The sequence below is a fragment of the Pinus tabuliformis genome, chromosome 1_2 (assembly GCF_031772625.1).
Source record: "Pinus tabuliformis cultivar Carrire ecotype Pingquan chromosome 1_2, CPIR1, whole genome shotgun sequence".
Lineage (NCBI taxonomy): Eukaryota > Viridiplantae > Streptophyta > Pinopsida > Pinales > Pinaceae > Pinus > Pinus tabuliformis.
In genome coordinates this window covers 269,389,843-269,416,765 of record NC_142298.1, presented here as the reverse complement: position 1 = coordinate 269,416,765, position 26,923 = coordinate 269,389,843, and the positions used below count along the sequence as shown (strand labels likewise).

Here is a 26,923-nt window from a genome sequence, read left to right as displayed (position 1 = left end):
TCTGGAACCCCTGCCAGTAAGCCCTCGAGGTTCTGTATCACAGTCTCCATCATATCGACTCCTGGAGGAGCCAAGGCCAGGGCTCCAGCGCCTTGTGCCTCTCTCCGCGCCTTTGGGGCCAGACCAAGGGGTCTCGTCGGTCCTACATCTGCATACCATAGCATTCATCGTAAAGACATGTACATGAAAAATTAAAAAACATTACAAAAATAAAAATTGAAAAGAGATCAAGTGGCTTACCACCATCGTCCCAATGCTCTCCCGCAGGCAGTGGCATGTCTGGATCTCCACGGAAGTCTATGCCAGCATATGGCCAGTCCTCTACAAAAATAACCTGTCGATCCAGCCACTCTCGGAAATATACTCCCCATGCCACTGGGCGGCCGCCACCTCCTCGCGGCATGACATGGCCCCATCGACTAGCCCTCGTCTCTCGGGGACCTCTGGGTGGATCCACGACCATGTCCTGTAGCTGTAAGGCCGGTACCCGCTCCAGCATGAGCGGGAGTAAAAGCGACCCATAACCGAACTGCTTCGACTCACCACGTCGGCAGTTGCTCAGCTGTCTCTTCATACTGGTTGTTACTGCTGCTGCCCAGTTGAATATGGTGGGATGTAAACACTCGAGAGCTAATAGAAGATGGGTCTTCGAAGCCTCGTGATTGGCCAAGCAGCCCGCTGCCCGGGTCACCATGAAGAGTATGGTTCGAAGGACGATGTCCTCCACCGTCGGAATAGCTACCTTCCCACTCCGCGTTTTGCGTGCCCGTGGGCACACCCGAGCCATCAGCATATCTAGGGTTTCACCACTGGGTCGCTGCCCCTCCAGAATGGGCATCTCACCTCGACGTGATAACCCGGTCAAAAAATAGATATCCGTGTAATCGAACTCGATATCACGGCCTCGAATCACAAACTTCCCATCAACAGGATTCCAGGCTCTAATTAGGAACTCGAGAAGATCAGGTTGTGCTCGCAGGCACGGAGTGAGGAAGAATTTGAGCAACCCGCATGCCCGCATTGCGTTACGGCACCCAGCATCGGCAAATGCCGCTATATCCTCATTATCGTGAGCTCGCTCTTGCCAAACAAATGCCATTGTGTCCTGCATGGCCACAAAAAATCATTAGAGCCCTGACCGTTGAAATTTATACGTTCAAATTGTTAAAAATTTAGTTTCGCGGCGTCAGCGCGACTGTTTTTAAAACAGTCACGCTGATAATGGTGCCCTTTGTTTTTTTCCTTGGGTCAGCGCGGAAGCACACGTGTTTTCCGCGCTGATCCGGGGGTGGTATGTGTAAAAATTATTCGATCAGCGCGGACCCGATGAGGAAATCCGCGCTGACCGAGAGCGAATTGAAGTTCACAAAATTCGCCCAAACTACCACTTCCCACCGTGGAAATGTGGCTAAAATGACTCAAAATGAAGCGCAGGAGAAGGAGAACCTACCTGGAACAGATTGCAGGGTGGTTGATGTCCGCACGGGATGGAATTTGGTTCGTCAACCTTGCAGCTCCACAACGTCCTCCACGGCTCAAAATGGTAACAATGGTAAAAACCTCCTTTTACCCCCCTATTTATGGTAAAATTTTTATAATTAACTATCATTTTTCATAAATGTGGGTTTTTGTCATGTTTTTTACCATGTGCTTAGTGCCGATGTCATTTTACTATGTTTTTATGCATGTGGTACATATTATCTCGAACAGGTTTACGCGTGCGGTGTTTCTTGTGCAGATTCTCATATCGGTGGGGTCACGACGATCCTATACACACTTGGTCCCATAGCGTCGTCTTTAAGCTCTTTTTCGACGTAAAGCAAGAAAAGATGGCCGAGCCCCCTCTCGGCTCGTTAAAAGGAACGAGAGGCGGTCGACTTTAAAGCTCTTTTTTCGACCGTTTAAACTAAAAAGATTGCCGGGTGTTTGTCGTTTCAAACTCGTTATTGGCTCCAAAACGACGTACTTCTGACCGCTTTTCTACTTTTTTGGGTCAGAGTCACTACTTACGAAAAGTACTCCTCGATCATACTGGTCGGGCGGTTCTTTCGAGCTTTGTTTTATACTTTTTCGGGCTCGAGAGAAACAACTTTACGAAAAAGGACCCCCCTGGAGTTTTCTTTTCCGCTGTCTTTTCAGACTCTCTAAACAGGAAAAGACGCCGAGTTCTTCCTTTGTCAGACTCGTTAAAACTTAATGACATTGGATACCGTCAAAATGACGCTTTCCAAGCATATGCTATCCCCGTCAAGATTGTCGTCCAAAAATAATCGGGGTACCTGCCAGAAATGGTGGGGAAAATGGAACTGTAATAATCGTCGTGTCGGCAGTATGTCACTCTTGAACATGGCACTAGTTTGCATTCGTGTCTGGGTGGGGATTTCTCATCTTGTTTTACACTAGCCTCCGTGGGTTTGGGTTATCCTATTTGGCCTCTCATCTGCTCATTGCCCTGTCACCATGACCTCTGCTCATTTGACGTCAGATACTGCCAAATCCACTGTCGTGCCGCCGATATGTTCAAGAGAAGTTGACCTCTGCAAACTTACAACCTCCCTCTGATACCTCGCACAGAATATCTTATCCTTCTCTGTCTTGTGTCGATGATGTGGGAAACATTATGGCCCACCTTCGATCAAGGTTACTTCCTGTCGACTTCAGCTCATTATCCAGGAAGGTGACTTAGAGACTCCCTTCAGGTGCCTTAGAGCCTGCATGCCTCAATGGCAGGTTGTTCGTGTTCGACTTGAGGTTTTCATCATTGGCCTCCGATCGAATGATTCTGCGGGTGTTCGACACCATCTCATTGATTCACACGCCGTGGATTGTACCTATAAGTACCTTGGGGACCATTGTCATTATTGGTGGTACCTCTCGCGTCTGTTAACAATTTTCATTATTGGCTGGTAATCAGACGATGTTCATGCATGTTCGACTTCAGCTCATGTATTCACATGCTTGGATTTGTACTTTGTTCGGCTCGGGTTGGAGCGCAAGACCCTAGTTTTTTTCTGTTGCAAACCAGGTTGCAATTTTGTGGATTATTATTACATGACTCATTGATGGATGGCTGCGCCCATACCTGAGTCTTTTGGGATGGCTGCGACCATACCTTATTATCATCATGGTCTCTTCAGCTGGGTGGCTGCGTCCATACCACCGACCTTCTTCGTATGTCTTTTGGATGGCTGCGCCCATGCCTAGACTACATGTAAAAGAGCTATCAGTTGTACATACGTGCAGATTCTTCCTGGTGGTGTTCCAGTTCAACGAGTTTTGTAAAGCATTTCACCCCTCCCACTCTCTCGGGCTTCATGCTTTAGGGGGCATCTGTTACACAGTAATTTGTCACTGTCTCCCTGTCAGTCTTCCTACTGTGTCATGAATTCAAATTATTCATGCTCATGCTCTCTAGTGTTGCCAAATGACCCACTTTGCCAAAGTTTTTTCCATCATCGCGACTGTTATTAAAATAACCGCGCTGACTGGCGCCTCATAATACAACGAATGCGCTACCAACGCGGAAGCACACGTGTTTTCCGCGCTGGTCGAATTTCATGAACCAGCGCATCCTCTGTTTATATTGAGTCGCGCTGACATAACCTTCTCTGTTATTCAGATGCGACGTCAGCGCTCCAGTGCAGTTATACACCCGCGCTGATCCAGTTTGGGCGAGTTTGTTCTAACAGCCGGCCTTCCAGATGACTCCAGACCTGGTTGTTGGCCTTGTCAATGTCGCCCTCCCTTCTCTGGCATGTTTGTTTCGTCATTTGAGCCACCTTCCTTGGAGATAAGCTCATCCTCCCACCATTCATGGAGACTCCTTCTCCTATTTAAGCCTCTACCATTGCCATGAGCAGCTAGTTTTTGACAATGTGGAATTGATAGTGCTTAGAGTGCTGCTGCTAGTAGGTAGTTGGTGTGACAAGTGTGGGATTGCTAGAGAGCTTAAGGAAGGTTGTGAAGTGTTGCTTTCTTGTGTGAACTTGTGTGAGAGAGAGTTTTTGTCTTGGGAGACCTACCTCCAAGGGTGAATGCTTAAGAGACTTGCTGGTTGGACCCTCTTGAGAAGGATTCGACGTCAGAACTTTGGTTGTACTCTTCTCTGTTATTGATTAATAATAGATGACTACTATTATGGTTCCACTCTCATTTGTCTTTGTAATGGTTAATGTGAGTTATGTCCTTTCTGACTGATGTATAATTGCATTTATTAGATTTCACGCTTGTGTTTGTGTTTCTCTTTGTGTGTGCAGGTGTCTATCCACGAGGATTGTGGAGGATCGTGACCGGCCAAAGCGAAGGAGCGAGAGCGACAGCTCTTCATCAAACAATAGCGTTGGAATCCAAGTAGGTGTTCATTGCCTACCTTTTATTTGCAATTAGGAACTTGCATAGTAGCATTGATTGATTGTTGCTAGACCCATTCTGGGCTAGTAGGGATCGCCTCTATCCGTAGAGGGGATTTACCTCTCCAACAATTTGGCGACTCCGCTGGGGAGCCGGCCTTTGTCCCTTTTTGTTCATTCTTGCTTTGAGTTTGATTGTTACTCTCTTTTCAAAGATTGGGGATTAGTTCTCTGCTTTTAGATTTCCTGGTTCAGTCTGGGAGGTGCCTTAATTGTTTAAAGAGTTATTGCCTTGGTTTGGGACCTTTTGGCTTGATTGTGCCTGTTTTTTAGCCTCAATGCGGTTTATAACAAAACAGTGGCGCTGACATCGCATAGCTGTTTCTTTGACTTCGTGGTCATCGCGCTTGTACGTTTAACAGTCGTGACGGTTCTGAAAATCGAACCAGCGCGTTTAAGCCGTGTACTTCCGCGCTGACAGCGCTTTGTTGCTACGCGTGGTTTCTGGTCAGCGCTTTGTTGCTGTGTATCGCCCGCGCTGATCCTGTAGAATTGAATTTTTTTCAATTTTGTCTCCTGAGCCTGTTGGTTTGACTATCCCCTACTCTTTCCACCTGGTTTATGACTTGATTTCTATTGTCTGAACATTGAAGCACTTGCTTGCAAAGTCTTGTTGGGCGGATCTTGTTTTTGTGTCCTGTGACCTGGTGTTATCATCCCGTTTTCGTTGGATTGGCTTTGTTTTGTTACTTGTTCACAAAGATTCGTTACTACTTGCTTTTGCTTTTGCGAAAACCTTCCTCTTTGCTTTCTTTGCTTGGTTGTTTAGGTGATTGTTATTGAACCAGTCTTCGTATTGTTTTGATTACTTCTCACTACCCAGACACGGATTACAGTTGTTTGGGCTCAACCGGTTCTTTTCACATTTGTTGTGTTTTTCATTGAGTGATTTTATTTCTCTCTACTCGGTGTTGCTGTCTCTCAAAATTCATTTTAAGTGCATTGTGCCATTGAAAAAAAAAATCAAACTAATATCTTTTGCATTCAATAGTTAATGGGAAAAAGAGCGTTTCATTGATTTGTGTCCTTAAAAGAAAAAGTTTCATTTCCTTGCCATTAGCTGCATTAGATGGTTTGATTGATTGTGTTCATTTTGTTTGATCGAAAATTCTTAACCCTCTCGTAGTTAGAATTCATCGAACGAAATGGTATTATTTGGCATGTAGTTTGCATCTAGGCAATTGTGAGAGATCACACGGTAGGACCTGAAACCGAAACTTAATTCAAGATCAACCATAAAATAAACTGAATAAACCTAAAATCGCATTGGAACTTAACACAAACATTTAATGGATTCTTTATCTTTAGATGGGATTCTTATAGCAAAGAACTCCCCAGATTTTGGTCGCTAATGAAGTGGCTTTCATTCAACTGCCGTGGGCTAGCTAGTGACCCCAAAAGACTAGCTCTGAAGCGTTTGATCTCGTCGGACAATTTGGATATTATCTTCTTGCAAAAACCATTAGACACAACTTTCACATTATAAATGTGCTAGAAAATGTGTTTAAGGATTGGAAATTTTCATCCATTGATGCTCGAGGCTGTTTTGGTGGTTTGGTTCTTGGGGCCGAATGAAAATCCATCAATATTTTAAGTACCTGGGGAGGGGAAGGCATTATTTCCGTCGACATATTCTTAGAAGAATTGGGCATGGAATTTCAGATCATCAGTGTATATGGGCTTTGCAATGGAAGAGTTGAGTTTTGGAATAATTTGATGGAGCATTCATTCATGAAAGTGGACAACCTGATCCTAGGGGGGGGGGCTTAATTTCTCCCTGGGCATATCGAAAATCCGGGGAGATCACACCCATGTGGACTCACTCTTAGATTTATTTACATAGTTGATAGACAAATACAATTTGATAGATATTATATGTCCATGATATTGCCCACTTGGAGGAATCAAAGAGTAGGCAAAGCCATGATTTCTCGAAGACTTGATTAATTCTTAGTGAAGGAAGCTTTGACACAAGCCATACCTTTATTCAGATAGTGGGTGGGGACAAGAGGTATATCTGATAATCACCCCATCTACCTGGAGATGTCTGGAAACTTTAATAAGCAATGGGCTCCCTTTAAGTTCAATGCGATCTGGTTGAAGGAGGAGGAGTTTCGGGCTTTGGTTTGGGATACCTGGAGAACATGCACCAATGAGGGAGAGCTTTTTGTGGCTAGGAAATTTGTCAATAATCTTTGAAGGCTTAAGAGAAAGAATATTGAGTGGGCACGAAAAAAGAAGAAGAGGGATGAGGAATCACTAAAACACATTGAAACTGAACTGGAGCTCTTAAAGCAGCCTGGCGACAAAGGCTATGATTCTGTATAATATTAAAAGCGGGTTATTTAGTTGGAAGTAGAAAGAAGATGATCGCTAGAATATAGAGAGGAAGCATGGAGGCTTAGGAGTAGAGCAATTTGGTTACAGGCTGAAGATGACAATACAAAAAAATTTCAACAATATGCCAAAGGTAGGAAGGCCATTAACACCATTTGGTCGCTAGAGGATGAAAATGAAGTTAAGATATCTAATTTTAGGGACCTTGCTAGTATGGGGACTCAACATTTTAGATCACTCTTCTTGGCTCCTCGACATTCCACATTAGCTGAAATCATGCAAATTTATAGATTCTTTTGTTGTTTTGTTGATGAGGATAACAATAGAGAGCTTATGGCTTCGATCAATTCAGGAGAATTGGAAGGGACTCTATGATGGTTCAATAAAGACAAAAGTCCTAGGCCAAATGGCTGGCCAATCGAAATCTTCCTGGGCTTATATGAGATGATTAGGTTGGACTTATTGAAAGTTGTTGAGGAATGAAAAATCTCGGTGAGAATGTATGACACTTTTAACATAAGCTTCATTGTCCTCATTCCTAAGATTGACAAACCAAAATCATTCAATGACTTCAGACCCATTTCACTATGTAATTATATTTACAAATCATAGCTAAAATCATTGCCAACATGGTTTGACCCATCCTCTCCCAACACATCTCTTATGAGAAATTTACCTTTTTGGATAAAAACAAATATGTGAAGCTATTGGAGTTGCACAAGAAGGATTACACAACCTAAAAATAAAAAAATGGAAAGGTATGATATTAAAGATTGACTTATTGAAAGCTTTCGACAAAGCAAATTGGTTATATATCTGGATGTTGCTCATGCACTTGGGATTCAATGTCAATTTTATGAACTAGATTATGTGTTGTATCTCTTCCTCTACCTTTGCAATTTTTATCAACAATGTAGCATCGTATTTCTTCCATGCTCAGCAGGGTCTTTGTTAAGGATGCCCTCTATCTCCTCTACTATTTCTCTTGATCATGGAAGGACTCAACATAATGGTTAGGGAGGCCAAGATAAGAAGGAATATGCTTGGAGCGTTAGTGGCACATAACGTCAATTTAACTCAGTTTCTCTTTGTTGACTATTTCTTCATTTTCTTGGATGGCTCTTGTCATGATATTGACGCATTTAAAGGTATCCTTAATTTATTTTATAAAGCCATTATAATGGATGCTGATCATTTGAAATCTACTCTATCTGCCACAGGTTTCTCTCAAGAAGAGATCACTTATGTGCTCGAACAATTTCCATTCCAGCATATAGCCTTCGAAGAAGGCCTTAAATACTTGGGTTTCCATCTTAAGCCCAATGACTATAAGAAATTTGATTGGATGTGGTTAATAACTAGAATTGAAAAAGGCTCAGCTCATGGAGTCACATGTGGTTATCTCGGGTTGGTTGACTCATCCTCATCAAGTCTATCGTAGAAGCCAATCTTGTGTATTGGATGTCATTGTCATGGATTCCCAAAGACATCTTGAACAAGATTCAAAGATGTTGTTGCGGGTTCTTATAGAGGGGGATTAATGAAGGCATGACTTTTGCATGGGATAGATGGGACATAATTTCCCTACCCAAAAAATGGGGAGGATGGGGCCTCAAAAATATGATCAACTTGTCTAAGGCCTTTGCTGGAAAGAGTGGATGGAGATTACTATCCACAAATAACTTATGGACTCAGGTAGTCACACAAAAATATATTCATTGGCTCTTTGTGAACTAATTGATACGTCTACCGAACAAAAGTCTCATCAATGTATCCATGATTTGGAAATCCATTCTTGACACATTCCACATCATTGGTTCTAGTCTTGCATGTAAAATTGGCCCAGGATCGTAGGTCTGCATTTTTATTGACCTTTGGTCGGGTAGTAATGTGTTGACGGTGCTGGACCCACCAACATTCAGGGGATCTCCTCGGTGTGAAGTCCCAACTAGAACTTACATCATAGGAGTCCCATCTGGTATGATGGCCCAGTTGCCATTATCTTAGAGATTTTCCTTAGCTCTTGTTGTTCAACACATGAGAGTGTTATGCTTGTATCTTCAAAAAGCGAGGTGAGTATGCTTGTGAGTGTGTAATGTAACTTGTGTTTGGGTTCTCTTACTATAAAGGGAGAGAGTAAAGTGAGCCTCTAGATGAGAGGTAGTAGTACCACCCAAGGAGAGACACACACGAACCAACAAGGGTCTATCCAACATCCAATGGAGTAGTCAACATCGGATGCGAAAATCATTAAAACCAAAGTGCAAGGGAAAACATGTACACCATCCAGCAGAGTAGTCCACACGGAGGTGACAATCGCTATAACCAGTAAACAAGGATGGTCTATCTAATGTCCTGTAGAGTAGTCCACACGGACGAGACAATAGTGATAAACAATACAACACATCTTCAACAATGTAAGTACTAAAATAACCAAAGTAGTTCAGCTATCTTAGTAAAATTTAAGCAAACATGCATTACAAATGTTTAAAGAGTAGTCTTACAAACATCTATAAAACTTGTGTGAAAACGTGTTGGCCTTAATATGCTTCTGAGTTAAGAAAAAGTCCAAAGACACATTTGTACACCATACATCACTAGTCCCAATAGTGGGACATTGTAGCCACTCCTCACTCCTCAAAGAATAGATTATAGACTCTCAAGGCTATGTGGGAGGAGCTAAGGTGAAAAGTCATTGCTCATACAGTGGGAGGGGTATATGTAGCCAAGGGTGATGCTTGACCCTTGTGACTCTTAGATTGCCCTTGTGAGTGTTCAACTTCCCATGACTCTTCAACTTCTTGTGTGCATCTATTAGACTTCATTTTACATTACATTCACTTACAACGGATATGGCCCATAATGGTGATGTGGCCGAGACAACTCATGACATAAATCGACATGACACTGTTGACATGTACTAGTTGACTGTGGTGTCCATTTCGACCTATTGCATTGCTGAGTGATGGATGTACTCTTGGTGTGCTTTGTCTTTTCCTCCACATGGCATAGTGGTGCAGGGTCTTCGATGGTCTTGGTATTGCTTAATGGTTCAATGCATATGTTCCTTTCGCTTATTGCTTGATATGTTTGGTACGTTCGTCTAGCTGTAAGCAAGTCTTCTAGCATGTGCGCTCCTTCTTCATCCCATTCATCATTTTGCCATGGTCTTCCAGTGTACTTGTTCCTGCAATTCACTCATGACAAGACAACATCAAATCGAAAAGCTCCTAGTCTAGCATGATGCATTGTTCTTGTGTTCCAAGTGACAGGGATGGAGGACAACTCATTGAGACAATGCAGAGCACAACTTAGGCTGGAGAGAGGAGTTCCGGAAGGACAACTTGCATTGTCAGTAAAAACTGTGCAGTGACCACTGGGAGGCATAATTGCGCAGTGAAAGTCACCAGTGTCAACTTCAAGGTGGGACCCTCAGGGTGAACACTTTTTCATAGTTTGCAGAGGGAAGACAAAGCGGGGTCACAAAGGGACAATTGGGCAACTCTGCACAGTTTTTGAGAGTAGTGTAGAACAGGGCTGTAAGGGACCTGCTGAGGCATGACTGCACAATTTATAGGAACAGTGAAGGATAGGCAACAAAGGGTCAGTTGGGCATGTCTGCGCAGTATTGGGGAACAATGCAGAACAAGGCAGCATAGGACCAATCGGGCAGTTCTGTGATATTTTGGAGAACAGTGCAGACCCAGGTCTCAGAGCAGTGCAAACTTTCGACAGACAAGAAGGAGGGTTGATGACTGTGCTTGAGAAATTCGCAGTTCAATTGGGACATGGAGGCAATATTTGCACAATTCTAGGAGGCAGATAGGCTGCTCACCTCTGGGATTGCACAATGCAGCTGACCTGGAGGGAAACCTCAATTACTACGTAGTTTGGGGTAGTAGAGCAGGGTCACTGAGGGCTAAGATTGTGCAGTGCAACTCAGTAGAGGTCCGTTGGAACAGGGTTATTCGGTCAGACAGGTTTTCAGGAAAATGGCTAAGTGTTGAAAGCAAGTGAACTTGTGCAGACTAACATTGTGATCATGCACTTAACGTAATTGACGGTGAGACAACATAGACCACCATGACAACAAGGCAAAACATGCCCTCGGTGAGACTGTCTTAGAGCTGAGAGTGACAAGCATGACACGTGTGATAGACCTTCGGACGACAATGACGACACTTACGCGACAATGCTTACAACTTTGTGTGTGAGTATGATGGGTGTTTACATATCGAAGACAACCCAAACACATAAAGACAAATCTTCAAAGTCACTAGAATTAGATCGCAAGCATGACAAAGCAATCAACATGCCAAAAGATGATTGTTGGTCAAACAAGAAAAAAGGTGAAAAGACTTCACTCGAGCTCGAGCGTTTGCAACCATCAAAGGAAAAACCAAGGAAGGCTCTAAAATTTGGATGCAAGACAAAATTTTGGAGGGTGTTGCAGACACTACAACACTTGGTAACACACCGGTTGAATACGAGCTTCTCTGTTTTGGTTCATTTTTAGCACAGGGCCTTGGCCTTTCGGGGAGTATTGATTCATTGTGCAGTTCACTTCAGCTTCCCCACTTACCCCACAGACATACACAGTTCACCTTGTACCGACTTAGTTGAACATAACACAAAATTCAACTAGATCACAATGTTTCAAATCGGGAAGGGTAATTTGGCTCATGAGCTTAAGATTTTCAGAGTATAGTTTTTCATCTCTAGTGTTGCTCCGTTGCCAGCAGGCTTGGATAGTACCCCGACGGAGTCACGCAAGAACACAGACATTTCTCCACTACCAGCGAGCCTGGAGAGTACCTTGGTGGAGTTTCTTGCTTCACCTCTTCACACAGGAAGCCTTTCTCTTCTTTTTCCTTTGTTATTTTTGAAAGAGGACTGTGCATAGGCACTTATTTATTTTTGGGGAGGAAGAGGGATACTGACTTATTGAGAGCATAAGAGGTTGTTCCTTTAGAGAAGCATGTAAAGACCTCTGATTCAGGTTTACTCGTTTAGATTTTCCACTTTTCGGTTTCTACTAGTTGGATAAGCTTGAACACACAGAGCATAAAACTAAGTATAGGCATGAGGTTTCCCAGATTGAAAATAGGTTCATGGTTTGAACAAAACTTTCTTTACAAACGGATCATATTTTCCATCAAGACTTCATCGCCCAACATTTACAACCAAGCACAAAGAATATGGACATAGGATTGGCCAAGCGATGTAGTGTCACAAGGCTCTTTGAACTTCAACCACATGCACATTCAAAAGCTAGAACGCAGTGCGGGACAACAATTATTTACAAAACAAAAAAATAGAACAATAAAGCAAAGAATGAAACAATAAAGAAAAGCAAAATAACAAAGAAAATAAGAAAACAACAATGAAAGGAGTACGTACATAGTGCAGGGTGCAGCCCCAGATCATTGAAAATAATATTTTAAGTCTTGGCCATTGACGGGGAGAATGTCAATCTTCCCATCAAGTGATTGTAAATGATACGTGTGTTGGACAAGCTTCTCATGAATGGTGAATGGGCCAATCCACAGGGACTACAACTTTGTGTGTTTTCCTTTGTCTTCATGGGGTTTATCCCACCACAAGACTAAGTCATCCATAGTGAAGCTGGTACTCCATGTAGACTTCCTATTGAATCATCTCTTGATATGGTTTTGGCGAAGTGTAAAATTTTATTTTTATTTCACCCTTTCTTCTTGTAGCTTTTGTAATGTGTCCATCCTATGTTGAACGAATGGAAACGACTTGCCTTGGGATTCTTGGGACAACTGAAGAGCACGCAAGTAGATATTCAACGAGAGGATGGCTTCTTTTCCGTATACCAGGAAGTAGGGGGAGGTATTCAGAGAGGGTTTGGGTGTGACTCAGTCAGCCCATAGAGCATTCACTAGAGCAGAGTGCCAGTTTCACTGTTCAGAGTAAATGGTCTTTTTTATGATGCAGATAATATTTTTGTTTGTGGACTTGGCAAGACCATTTCCCTGTGGGTAGTAGTTAGCATAATGCTTTAACACAATACCATTTTTCAATGAAAATTCATAAATCTTTAACGAATAAAAGTATGTTGCATTATAAAAAACAAGTGATACAAGAATGCCAAACCTCAAGATGATGTTCTGCCTTAGGAAGTTGATGACTTCCTGGTCATTCACTTGTTTCAGTGGAACTGCTTCTGTCCACCGCGTAAAGTAATCTGTAACAGTTATGATGTAGTGGTATTGCTTTGATGAATGTGGGAAAATATCCCCAATGACATCCAAGCCCCACTGTTGGAATGGTTCGTCCACTGTAACAGGCTACGGCGACACTGCTGACCTTCGTTTTCTTCCGGCACATCTCTAACAGACCAGACACTTGCAGGCATAGCCATGTGAATCTTTGAATAATGTAGGCCAGTAGAACTGACCCGCATGACCTTGTGCGTTGTTTTGTTTCCCGCGAAATGACCCTCGACTAGTCCATCATGGATATCACGTAACACCCTTTCCGAATCTTGTGCGTCTAGGCACCTGAGAAAAACGTCGTTTTGATGTTTTCTATAAAGAACCTCATGCACCAACTGGTAAGATAGAGCTTTGAATCAGAGTGCCCTCTTCTACTGCATAGAGAAGTGAGAGGGCATGGTGCCATTCTTAAGGAACTGGCGCACGTCTGTGTACCAAGAGTTTCCATTCGAAGTGGGGGGGGGGCTCGCTCAACATTATACATTCCATTTTTCTTGTTCCTAGCCGGCGAGCTCTTCTTCTTCCTCTTGTGCATGTACTGCTTCCACTGCTAGTCTGGAAAGACCGTGACCCCTTATGGTGTAAAATGGCTTGATGTCAAGATCATATTATTGTAGTCTTGTTATCTAGTTCACCCTTCTGTCACCCAACTCTTACTAAACAAGAAATGATCTGATTGTTGGGTGTGACACAAAGATAATGCAATGATTTTTCAAGAGGTAGGGTTTGAAGTGTTTAACTGCCTTATATACGGTGTATGCTGGTTTTTCCACCACAGGATAGTTTAGTTTAGGTCCATGCAAGCTCGTGCTCATGAAAGAGATGGGTCGTTCATTGTTCAACTAGTCTTTCCGAGTGAGCACAACAATGAGTGAAGTGTCAGAAGCAAACGTGTAGAGTAAGAAATCCTTGTTGAAGTTTGAGTTGTACAGTGCAGGCACCTCTACTATAGATTGATTAATCCGGGCGAATGCTTCCTTTTCCTTTTTTCCCCAACTGTACATTGTGTCATTCTTGGTCATCTCTTGAATGGGTTTGACAATCTTGCAAATAATTAGAGATGAACTTTATGAGGAAGTTGATCTTCCCCACGAAGGACTGAATAGCTTTCTTGTTTACAAGATAAGGAATCTGCTTGATGGTCTGAACTCTATCCAAATCTACCTTGATCACACTCTTGGTAATGATGTGCCCAAGGAGGTTACCCTCAGACACTGCGAAGACGCTCTTCTTGGGATTCAAGGATATCCCATAATTCTGACATCGCTCAAATATTTTATTAAGATGGTGCAGGTGGTTTGACCGCTGTCTATAAAAGGCTATCACGTCGTTGAGATAGACCACTACACTATGTTCAATGTGCCCATGGAAAGTGATGTCCATTGCATGCTGAAATGTAGCTCCTGCATTTACTAGACCAAACAACATTCTATGATAGGTGAACATACCCAACTTGGTACAAATGTTGTCTTCAGTCTGTCGGGATTTGCTACCAGAACCTGATTGTATCGTGAGAAACCATCTAGCAAAGAGAATATCTCTACTCCAAATATTGTCTGCAATATGTCCTCCATAGAAGACACTAGGTAGTTATCTTTGTCTGAGACATGGTTAATATTTCAGAAATCAATGCAAAGGCAGATCTCCTCGGACTTCTTTCTAACAGGGACTAGATTTGAAACCCACATGGAATGACAAACCTTGTAAACGATTCAAGCATCCAACAACTTAGTCAATTCTTTCTGTATGAGGGGCTCAAGTGATGGATGCACTTTCCTTAGCTTTTGCTGAAATGACTTGGCCCCTTCCTTGATTGGAATGACGTTTTGGATTATTGATGTGTCATATGTTTTCAAGTCATCATATGTACACGCGAAAACATCACGATATTGTTTGAACAAGTGGACAAAATCTTGCCGCTATTGCGTGTGCAACATGTACTGATATTCACAAACTTCAGATCTTTATCTGTTCCCAGATTGATCTGTTCGTACAACATTGTGGAACTGTGGGTTTTGGCATTCATTAGACCCTAAAAGCAGTTTTGCAAGTCATACTGCTTCTCGAGTGATACCACACCCTTGGGGATGAGTTTCCCTTTACTGTCATCAACTGCGCTTTACAGATACTACTCATGCTTGTCTTCATCTATCACTGTGTCCTTGAAGACATCAACGTTAGCCATGATGTGCAATATCTGTTGGTCATAATAAAAAACACATAAATTAGTGATGTTATTAGGGATGCGTGGCTTATACAAAATTTCAACTAAAAATATATACCTCAACTGTGTCATCCTAGCGGCTGCATTTTCTAGAGCATTTGCAGCTACGTTACACATTCTTGGTACATAAATAATATTGAAATCTTGGAAGTGAGAGGTAACATCATACCTCTTGTTGATAACTCTTAAGAAGGGTGACACACAATGTATAATGTTACGTACCTGATGCACCACAATATCTAAGTCACCTACCCCTTTTAGCACATCAATGTTGAGGCTGATGGCTTTCTGTAAGCCCAGAATGAGTGCTTCATACTCGACGGTGTTATTCATGCACTCAAACTCCAAGCACCTAGAGACTAAATGTTTCCTTTGTAATGGGTCCGTGAAAACAAAACTAGCTCCAGAGCCCTCTTGTGTCTTGGATCCATTAAAGTATAAGGTCCACATATTATCTGTATAAGGACTGCTTGCCACACTAGTACTACTATCTCTACTGATATTACTGTTACTATCTACTGTACAATTTTCATTTTCCCCAGTTGGGCAAGGAAGGAGACCTAACTGTGTGTTTGGTGGGGTGGGGGCTGGTTGTGCAAGATAACACCCCAGTTGTGTTTCTAGAAATCAATTGCCAAACATAAATTCTGTGAAAGCCAACAATTTATTTTGACCACCCAAGGGGGTCACACTGTGTTTCATGTATCTTTTCGATAACACCCAGATTTGGTTGTTTTTTCCCTCATGCAGAACCCATAAGAGTGACCAGTCTATAACAAAGCATCCTTGCAACTTACTAGACTATTCTCTGCTAAGCAATAAGCCATGTGCTTTTGGGATGTCCACAATCACAATATTAATGCACTGATGAACTTGTCTATATGATGATAACCAGATGATCACATCCTGGAGTTCACCAATAGTTGACACACATGTTTTGTCAAGTTGGATGATCATGCAATTATGCTACTTCATTGAGAATCGATCTTCTTAGCAATGGAGAGTGGCATGACATTGACTAACGCGCCAAAATAAACCAAACAGTTGTGGACATTGAAGTTGAATATTTTGAATGACAACAAAAATGGTGGGCAGTGTGAGTTTGCTTTCTCCATAAAGAGAATGTTGAGTATAGATGAGAGTGAGTCGGGAGACTTACTTGGTCCCTTGCTAGAAGAGGCAACACTACCTGTGGAGGTTTTCCCTAGTGTGCAAAAGAATATCCCACTAACTCGTGATCTTAGTTAACTCATACAGAGATATGTTTGCACGGGTGCTTTACATGTCTTCAACAATGTTGTAGTCCAAAGCGGGAAGACTCATCGAGATGTTCGGGGGTAGATTTGTGTTCGTGTTGTCCGATGGGCTGCTCTTGTCTTTGCTACTCACAGACGTACTTTTTGTTGTAGTTGGCTTCCCATACTTTCATTGATATTTCTGTGTTGAGTTTGTTACAGGGAAAAGTGTCTATGCAGAATTGCTAATCCCACTAAGGTTGGTAGCTACCTTAGAAACAAACAAAGTAAAACTACTTTCGTTTTGCTTTATGAAAGATAGATGAGAGAAGAATAAAGGAGACCAACCTCTGTATTGCGCTTGGTTCCTTGCTCGATTCCTCTCTCTTCCGATAGTCCTTTGCTACTTGCTTTCTCGTATACCCAGCTTCACAGAATACCTGTAGAATCAAAGCAGCATATCACTATACGAGAACATAGATCTATTATCATAAACAACCTAGGATCAGATGTAAATTGACCATACAAATGCATAAAACATAAATCACACAATAGTATGGAGGAAAACTTGAATAGCTTTATTGATAATCAAGAAAGAGCCAAGAGAGTTACAACCAATTGTTCTGACCCAGCATCATCCTCTCAGCAAGTAAGCCCTTCTTCACCTCATGAAAATCTTAGATCACCCAACACTATGATGTTGCCTCAAGAAACCAACAACAATTCCTTACAAGATGCAAAATTGCAGCCCCCCAGGATCTCTTGGATGAGGGATCCATATATAGATGTCTGAAAGGAAGATGAGCCAGCTTGTGATTTGATTAGTGTCTTCCCTCTGATAGTTCTTGCTTCCACTTGGAGATTGATGATCTCTTACTCATCCCTGGTCGAATTCAGAGAGGCAAGTGTCACAGGAGAAGTTTCTGGAAGATTCCATGCTTCTCCACCTCGCGGATTGACACTGCCATTTGTCCCTTATCGCCCATCGCACCCCATAGAAGGGCTTTTTGAAATGCAATGCACCTACTGTGTGTATTTAGGTGAGATGCAACGCACTTTGCCAATGGAGCAGGTGAAATGGTCCAGTTTTGACCAGTTTTTCGTGGAGAACTTCTGGGAGAAACTGTAATCAGCTGACCTTGTTCTTTTAGGGGTTGGAACAACACTTTTAGGGACTTAGGAGCCCTTAGTTTATGGACATTTATGCTTGGGGTTGCAGTGCCCAAAAATGTCTATAACGGTTGCCCCCTAAAGCATGAGGTCGTTAATCTTTTTGATGTCGGGTGAAATGCTTTATCATGAGGATCCGAAGTTCTTTCAAGCTGGAAGGAGACCTGTAATAAGATACAATACAATACATTATCTTCATAATATTTTCAGGATCTAGCTGAGGCGGGCATTCCCATGCTCAGCTTTATAAATTCATTTTCATGTACATAGGACAGACAGTCGTCTGAGTGTAGACTGATGATTCTGGTAGAGCCATCATCCCTTAGATTGGATGATTATCTGTGCAACAATGATGTACATTTGATGTCTTTATTTTCCCGAATATATATCGCAGCCTGGATGGATGAAACTAGATCGGAGGTCTTCAATCTCGTTCGATCTTCACTCAAAGTACAAGTCGATCCATGTGAGATGTTCTGGAGTCGAACATGGAAAGACATCGCCTGATTACCAGCCAATGATGTAAGCTGTTAACAGGCGCGAGAGGAATCACCGATAATGATAATGATCCTCAAGGTACTGCAGTACAATTCATGTGGTGTGAATAAAGGACTTGGCGTCGAACACCATGAAAAATATTTCGGTCGAAGGTCATTGATGTAAACCTGTTGCCGGAAGTGAGAAACTTGCCATTGAGGCATGCAAGCTTCAAAGTATTGAAAGGGGTGTTCCTAGATTGACTTCTTGGATAATGAGCTGATGTTGACAAGAAGCGATCTGTCATAGGAGGGCCTTAATGAATCCCACATCAATGACACGGAACGGAGCAAATGATTTTAATGGAGTTGAAAATGATCTGGTGATATAAGGTTCAGGGTGGCGGTCATGAAAGAATGGAGCGTAAATGTATTGCAGCGGGTGAGACACAGGTGAATTCTCTGAGTGACTTCTCTTGAACATATCGGTGACACTGACATGATGGATTGGTAGTATTAACCCCAAATGTGGATGGTGTGATGTGACCGGTGAATGAAACAACCCAACCCGACTTGGATGCAGAGTGAAAGTGTCATGTTCAAGAGCGACTTGCTACCAACAAAGTTTCTTCAAGTTTTCTTCCCAATTTTTCCCCAGTCATTGCTGACCAGTACCTCTTTATTTTTGTCAATCTTGAGGAGGATAACATATGATTGTTCTATAATTTTCCCTTCGGGCAAACCCATCGCTATGTTTTAACAAGCCTAGCGATAGTGAAACTCGTTCTTGTCTGTTATGGACAAGTTTGTCGCTATTAGGTTTTAACGAGTTTAATGACAAAGATAACTCGGTCCTTTTCAATTTTAGAGAGTCTGAAAAGGGACGTAAAGGAAACTCCAAAAATCCTTTTTCGTCATCTAATCCCTTAAGTCCAAAAAAGTATAAAACAATACAGAAGGGATGAATTTTCGATACTTTTAAAGAGCCGAACAAAAAAAGCGCTCGATCTTTTTGTGTAAAAATCCCTTAGGTCCAAAAAGATTAAAATCTAAAGGAGGGATAGCACTTCCGGTCACTTTAACGAGCTGGAGAGGCCAATGGCTCGGTAATCTTTTCATATTTTACGAGTCAGTTGAAAAGAGCTTAAAGGAGACTCGTCTTTGAGGAACGATGATAAATTTGGGTAGTAGCTGATTCCAGGTAAGGTTTGGAATTTTCCAATCACGGCAGTGTTACAAGGATGGCTAACAGGATCACTCTTCGCAGCTATTCCTCAAAAGGGGTAAACAATCAAATGGAGGTGAATGATCGGCCAATACAGAGTGGAGGCGATGATGAGAACACGACCAAGGCTTTAAAGGCTGAAGTACTAGATTCACGACGGTTATTTATCGGAAATTGGTTCATTTCTTATTGAGCTTAAACGCTGGGGGAAACATTTGCTCATTGCTTATGTTTATTTTTTAACGAGCATGAAGTCCGCGTTAAAACTGCTCGATTAATCCAATCGCATAATAAGGACGTCTCATATATAAAAACGACAATTTTCCAAAGCTTTGCCCCACATCCTTTCTTTATGCAAGTTAGGAAATGACCAATCGTACGAGTTTAAAGGGTTAGAGGACCTACAAATTTAAAAAAATAAATGGTCGCTCTTCGCTTGCATGCCAAAAGGTTTGCATGCCCCCAGGTATAAAATAGAGTTTCAAGGTCACCTCTCAATCTACCGACAAAACATTTGTTTTATCGGGAAAGGCTTACCTCTTTCAGGTTACCAAAGATTGTTCTATCTGCACCGCAAACAAAACACTTCTTCGGCGATGTCTACCGAAATAGACAAAGGCGAGTGGCGCAGACGCCTCTACTCACATAACTTTGACGAGGGAATCTTATTCCAGTCTAACCCCCTTTTCCAATCACGGATGGGAGTGTCAGACTAGTCATATATCTCTCGCGGAAACCTACCCTATACCTGAAGTTTTCCTGCCAAAGTAGACCAGGGTGCATGCCCCCTGGGTTTCAGTCATGTCCCCCGAATCACTCGCACTCATCCGGTGGACGGACTGGGGATTGATGAGACATTCCTTGCGTGAAAAGACCATTTAGGGATGGCATATGACTATTTGCCATGTGTGAACCGGGAAATGAAAGGTGGTCTACGAGCTTGACCACTCTTCCTTCGTGCGGAAAACACATTACTCTAAAGAGTGATGAGACAATGGCTCCCATGCAATAAATATAGTCTCGTTCAAGGAGTAGATTATAATCCAGGGTCCTTGGACTACCATTACGTTCATTTGAATGGTTTTCCCTCTCAATGTTATGGGAACATTCGGAAGGATCCCTAACGGTCGACTGGTTCCTTTGTCAAAGCCTGTTAGATTTCTCATCTCAGGCAAAAGCGATGGTGAACCAAGCGCTTTCCAAGCAGTCGAGGAAAGGATACTCATAGAAGCCCCTTCATCTATGATGGTACCAGCCATAAACATTCTATATATTTGAGCAATGATTCAGAATGGTACACTAGCTGGTAAACGGGGTCTGCCTAGTAGATTCCAGTCAAAGGAAACAACTAGGTTGCTTGGAGGTGGGACCGAATAGACGGCCGGATATGACTCTGATGAACTTCCTTCTTGCGGTAAAGGAACGGGTAGACTGCCCCCATGTTCTTCGGAGTCTGTGCTCACGAAAAGAATTTGGACGGTGTCATCCTTGTTCTCTTCGGTGACTGTATCATCTGAAGATGGAACCTCTGAAGGCAAGACCGAGTCAACTGCCGCCTCGACCTTTTGACTTTCATCTGGTATGGATTCAGATGGTTTATCTTTAATGATAGATGCTTCGGCCGACCACAAGGGCGGGTTGGCCGGATTTTCAACTAGTGACGGACTCGGCAAGAGTTTCTTATATCCAGGAGGAAGTCGTAACGGTGAAACCGGACGATCATCCAAAACTCTTTTAGCCTCGTCTAAGAAGGGAAAACGGTGGACGGCATGATCGCCTTCACATAGTTTACAAGGAAATTTGCACTTTCCTTTTTGTCCAAGGGCTTCACTTTCACTAGTCGACGGTGTGTTTTCAACATGATCATCAGAGGTTGACGACACCGGGTTGTGCAAACGAGGAGACTGGTCCCTTAAGATCTGAGGGATGCAAGGACAATCTCTATGATAGTGGTCTCCTTTGTAAATGACACATGGCGATTTAGGCCTGGTCGGTGTAGTGTGTGGATTTTCGCTAGACGACGCTTGGTTGCCCCTTTTCACCTTTGGCTCCTTCTTCTTCTTCTCTTTCTTCTTCTTTTCCTTCTTCTTCTCAGGTACTTGATTTTTGGCTTTACCAGCCCCATCAAGCGAAGAGGAAGGAGGAGAGGAAGAATTGGACGAAGTAGAGGGTTGGGGGGTAACTCTTGAATTGTCTAGTTGCTGACTCGATTGTTCAGGAATCGCGGTGTTATGAACGACGAAGGTTGAGAAAAGCCATACGGGCAAGCCGATTATCAATCCTAGAAGCGACAATGTGGCCATATGGGGTGCACCAACATCTCCCCAAGAGGAGAAGGGACTAGGATTTCCTCCAAGGGGAACTCCTTGGTTGGTGGACTCCATTTTCCTCAACCTAAGACCAACGTAGGAAAGGTGATGATTATTCCGTTTAAAATAAATTTTAGACGCTTGGACACAACTTGTTTTTTCAATTTTAAAGAGTCGAGAAAAAAAAAAGATGACTCTAGTCGCCTTCGATTTTTAATGAGCCTGAAGTGACAAGTGCTCAGATGGACCTTTTCCGTTAAGGAGTCTGAAAAGGAACGAAAGGGACTGCTCTGGAAATCTAGACAGAGGGATTACCAAACCAATCGCAAAACTGCAGAATACTTTTTACGGTACAACAGTCAATCTTCCCGAATGCTGTGTTCAGTGCATTGCGATCGATAGGGCGGTAGACAGGGCTTCCTATGGATAAAGGATTAAGCCTATTATGGTATTCCAAAATATAATCGATGGTACGTGGGAGCACAAGTCTGTACTGGCACTTATCGTCTCAAAGTGGAGGAATCACCCAACCAACAGTGAAAACAACAGTTACCAGGCTTTACGACGCCGGAATACGTCTCTAGCCTAGACTTCTAAATGTTGTGCGTTAAGTTCCAAAGCGTTGTTAGATTCATTAAATTTATTTTATAGTTGATCTTGCTTAAGAAATTTGCCTTTCAGGTTCACTGCATGATGTATATGTACAATTCCTAAAATGCAATCTAAGATGACAAACAATCATTTTATCTTCTTTGTGCAATGAAAATCCTAGCTACTAAGGAAAGAAAGACAATATTCTTTCAACAAAGAGCAAAGAGCACACACTATATGCACTGTCCTAAATCAAACCAATCAAACAGTCTAAATGGAAATGCACATGCATGTATTTGTTTTCAGCCTTCTTAATATGTGAATGATAAAAAGAAAGCTAATGCACACATCTGAATTATTTTTCAAAGAGACAATTACTAGCAAGTTTCTTTTCAAAATCAAAATGAAGACAATGACAACACTTTGCGATTTGGAAATGAAAACTTGCTTTCGACACTAGAAAAACTACTAATTCAGATCGAATACAATAGTAACAGGCTTATCAACTATTAAGAATAATCAGATTCTCTTCTATGACTGAAAACGACACTTGTGACACTTTCAAATCAAGAAACGACAGTACAATTACGTTACTTCTTTGTAAAGGAGAACTGAAAATGACTCAACAAATACATAAAAACATTTACAGTTATTTGCACAATGGAGGCGGAATAACAACAAGGAAAGGGGTTTCAAACAAAGGTGCACTGACTATAGGCAGCAAAACTCCTGAATAGATTTGAAAAGAGTGAACACAGAAACCAAAATTTAGGAACAATGTCTAGTCTGATCAGCGCACCTGTAACACAGTGAAACTGAAATGCAACGCACCTGCTACACTCGGGAAGTGCAATGAATTTGAGATTCAGAGAACAGACAGTGCGCTGGACCAGGGACGAGACTTTGGTTGGGTTCCGGGTCACAGTTTGCAGTTCAGTTCAGGGATTTTGGTCGAGCAAGTGGTAATCAGTAAATGAATCACAAGGGTAGATCTAAGGAGGTTACTAGAGCCACCACAAGGGCAATTAGAAAGCTTGTAAATCAATTGTTTAATTCATAAACAAAACTCGGAGATTGACTGAAGCAGCGTTGATCTACTTTGCACTTGCATAGCAAATGCAGTTCGAAGGCTAGCTGGCTTGACTTCAGGCTCCGTCTATAAGTTTATAAAGTAAACAAATGTAGATAAACGATCAATCTATCCGCTCCCCAGCGGAGTCGCCATTTTGTGACAGGGAAAAGTGTCTATGCAGAACTGCTAATCCCACTAAGGCTGGTAGCTACCTTAGAAACAAACAAAGTAAAACTACTTTTGTTTTCCTTTGTGAAAGATGGATGAGGGAAGAATAAAGGAGACCAACCTCTGTCTTGCACTTGGTTCCTTGCTCGATTCCTCTCTCTTCCGATAGTCCTTTGCTACTTGCTTTCTCGTATACCCATCTTCACAGAGTACCTGTAGAATCAAAGCAGCATAACACTATACGAAAACATAGATCTATTATCATAAACAATCTAGGATCAGATGTAAATTGACCATACAAATGCATAAAACATAAATCACACAAGAGTATGGAGGAAAACTTGAATAGCTTTATTGATAATCAAGAAAGAGCCAAGAGAGTTACAACCAATTGTTTTGACCCAGCATCATCCTATCAGCAAGTAAGCCCTTCTTCACCTCATGAAAAGCTTAGATCACCCAACACTATGATGTTGCCTCAAGAAACCAACAACAATTCCTTACAAGATGCAAAATTGCATCCCCCCTGGATCTCTGGGATGAGGGATCCATATATAGATGTCTGCAAGGAAGATGAGTCAGCTTGTGATTTGATTAGTGTCTTCCCTCTGATAGTTCTTGCTTCCACTTGGAGATTGATGATCTCTTACTAATCCCTAGTCGAATTCAGAGAGGCAAGTGTCACAGGAGAAGTTTCTGGAAAATTCCATGCTTCTCCACGTCGCGGTTTGACACTTCCATTTGTCCCTTCTCGCCCATCGCACCCCATAGAAGGGATTTTTGAAATGCAACGCACCTACTGTGTGTATTTAGGTGAGATGCAATGCACTTTGCCTATGGAGCAGGTGAAATGGTCCAGTTTTGACCAATTCTAAGTAGTTTTTCATGGAGAACTTCTGGGAGAAGTTGTAATCAGTTGACCTTGTTCTTTTAGGGGTTGGAACAACACTTTTAGGGACTTAGGAGCCCTTAGTTTATGGACATTTATGCTTGGGGTTGCAGTGCCCAAAAATGTCTATAACATAGTTGACCAACAGATCAACTGATCTGAGCAGATGTTGTCTTATCTTTTCTTTTGGTATCTCAAACACAATGGGTCCCCTTGAACTTTTCAATTTGTATCAATTGTTTTTCTTTGGGGCCAGACAGTCACTCGGAGGCTCCTTCTTGGTGGTTGTTTTTTGTGCAGCGCAAGTGCATTGGTACATGTTGATTACATGCCCAACACTTGGAGCTTCATGAGATGAAAAAAATTCCTCTTCATCTTCCTCTGCAGGCCAAGCCTTCTCACTGACTATGAATTGGTCAGTGAAATATGTAGCCAGAGCACTCATTCCTTGGTTCTGTTAGTCCTTACAATCTCCTAGGCTGAAAAGGAAATTGACAAGGGTAACCTCAAACCACTTCAGCTCAGTAGCTATCCCTACTGAGCATGAGAGGGATCTCTCTAAGTCTCTTATTAGTGATATGAATTTAAAGCAAGTGAATTTTAGGCTAGATATGTGTATTCGTTTGTGAAAATTTGATTTTTAAGGATCCGCTGAACTTAGGGTTTGGAGCCACAAGTAGGTTTAGGCTGTGGGAATGTGGGAGAAAACATAAGAAGGAGCTAGATATTAGAAACCATGGTGTAATTTGAGTGTTTGTCAGTGTAGTATAGAGGATATATTGAGGAAGAAACTAATGAGCATAAATAAACATGATTTCATTAGCTTAGGAAGACAAAACACATAACTATGAAAACCATATAATAGAGCTTGAAAAACAATAATTCTGAGTATTTTATAACAAGGAATTCATAGAAAGAAGAGATATAATGTAGATAAATATGTTTAGACCATGAGAAAACAAAAATAATGAAGTACAGGCACCATGAACTCACCGGGCTAGAGTTCCTTGAAAATAGCTACAACCTGTACTATATTAGATGAAAGATGATTACAATGCAAACCTCCTTCACAAAAAGTTCCACCCTCTTCTCCTGAAGTGAAATGATACTTATAGACTCTCCTAGACCACTTGCCCACCTTCAAGAGTCGAATTTCTTGGTGGAGGAACTGACTCCAAGATTCTCTTAACCAATAAGTGAGAGTGAGAAGGTGTAACTCAAACACTTCATGAAGAGTTTGTTTATGAGTTTTCTTCTTTTATGAGGCCTAATAAACATAAAAGAAAACCTATGATGTACATTTATTCATGCCTACATCACCTAGCCTTGTAACTAGTGCCATTACATAGAGAATCTTGACTTTGACCAAGTTAGACTGAAAACTAGAAATTTTACATAGTGAAATTTTCCAAATAAAAACACAGAAAGTGCAGAAGCGTAACGCCAATTTTGCGCTAATTTTTAGGTGCCTTCCAAGGGTCAAAATGCAAATCTGAGAGAGATAAGTGACCAGCATGAGTGAAATTTCAAACGATGACTTCATCTTTGGACTGACCATACAATGACCAAATTTGCTGTGTAAACCTAGTAACATAAAAATTTGATGGTGAAAGCCTAAAAAAAAATGGTAAAAGAATTTTTGATCCAGGTGACAGGCTAACAAGACTGACACTAACATTGGTTCCAACTGGGGATGGTAGCTCCTTGGAGGTGTCAAGAACACCATAGATCAAGTAGCCTTATTCATTGGGCAATGGAGTCATAATGCAAAGACTAAACTCAAACTGAAAACTGACTGACTAACCGACTGACTTGACTATAAAAAACATACTGGCTGAACTTACTTATGGTATCAGACCATCAGGATCTTAGGGTCTTCACCTCGGCCTTCAAATCCTGATGATAACCGCCCACCTGATGAAGATGTATATACAATCATATGTAATGATCCCTCTAATGTAACCAATCCAGCAAGTGGCTACTTGAATTCTGCTTGTACTTTCCTTAAGCAGGTAGAACAAACAAAAGCTAGGGAATTCCGAGTGTCCACTAAATATGTGCTCATGATCCATTAATACAAGAAAATTCATCTTTCCAGATGGCTGCAACAAATTGGTAATAGGTTCTATAATAATTTGGAACATTAGCATATCTTGAAAGTCAGAAGAAATACAAGCACACTCTTCATTTTCTGAATCTGGAGGAAGACCATCATGTGCAAGTGGCTCTAAAACAACCTCTTCTTTATCACTGCTCTCCTCTTCATAATCTGCTTGTAATGTTTGATGATTATTCTCTGCCATAATTACATTGTCCGAAACCTTCACACATGCAAATTAAATTTTTTTATTTGCATGAATCCCGTTGAAATAGTGCTTCAGAAAATGGATGAGCTGGAGAGACATATGAGTGGTGAGTGTCTAGAGATCCTTGTTCATACATTTCATTAGAAACCTCATCTTGGTCTTCACAAACCTGATCTTGAAATAAAACCTCAGAGAAAGAACAATCTGAAAGAACAAGTGAATGACTATCTTCATACCTCTCATCCAAAAGACAAGGTTTTGGATGCTCAT

At 41.8% G+C, this 26,923-nt stretch overlaps 1 protein-coding gene across 1 annotated transcript in view; it reads right to left on the bottom strand.

The window, feature by feature from the left end:
* Positions 1–26,650, bottom strand: part of LOC149205383 (uncharacterized) — a 73,556-nt gene extending 46,906 nt beyond the window's left edge. Inside the window, exons 1-2 of the mRNA XM_089397390.1 lie at positions 26,426–26,650; positions 858–1,105 (exon numbers count right to left, since the gene is read on the bottom strand). Coding sequence (XP_089253516.1) covers positions 858–1,105; positions 26,426–26,650 — 473 coding nt within the window. The remainder of the gene's footprint in view (positions 1–857; positions 1,106–26,425) is intronic.
* Between the last annotated feature and the right edge of the window lie 273 nt (positions 26,651–26,923).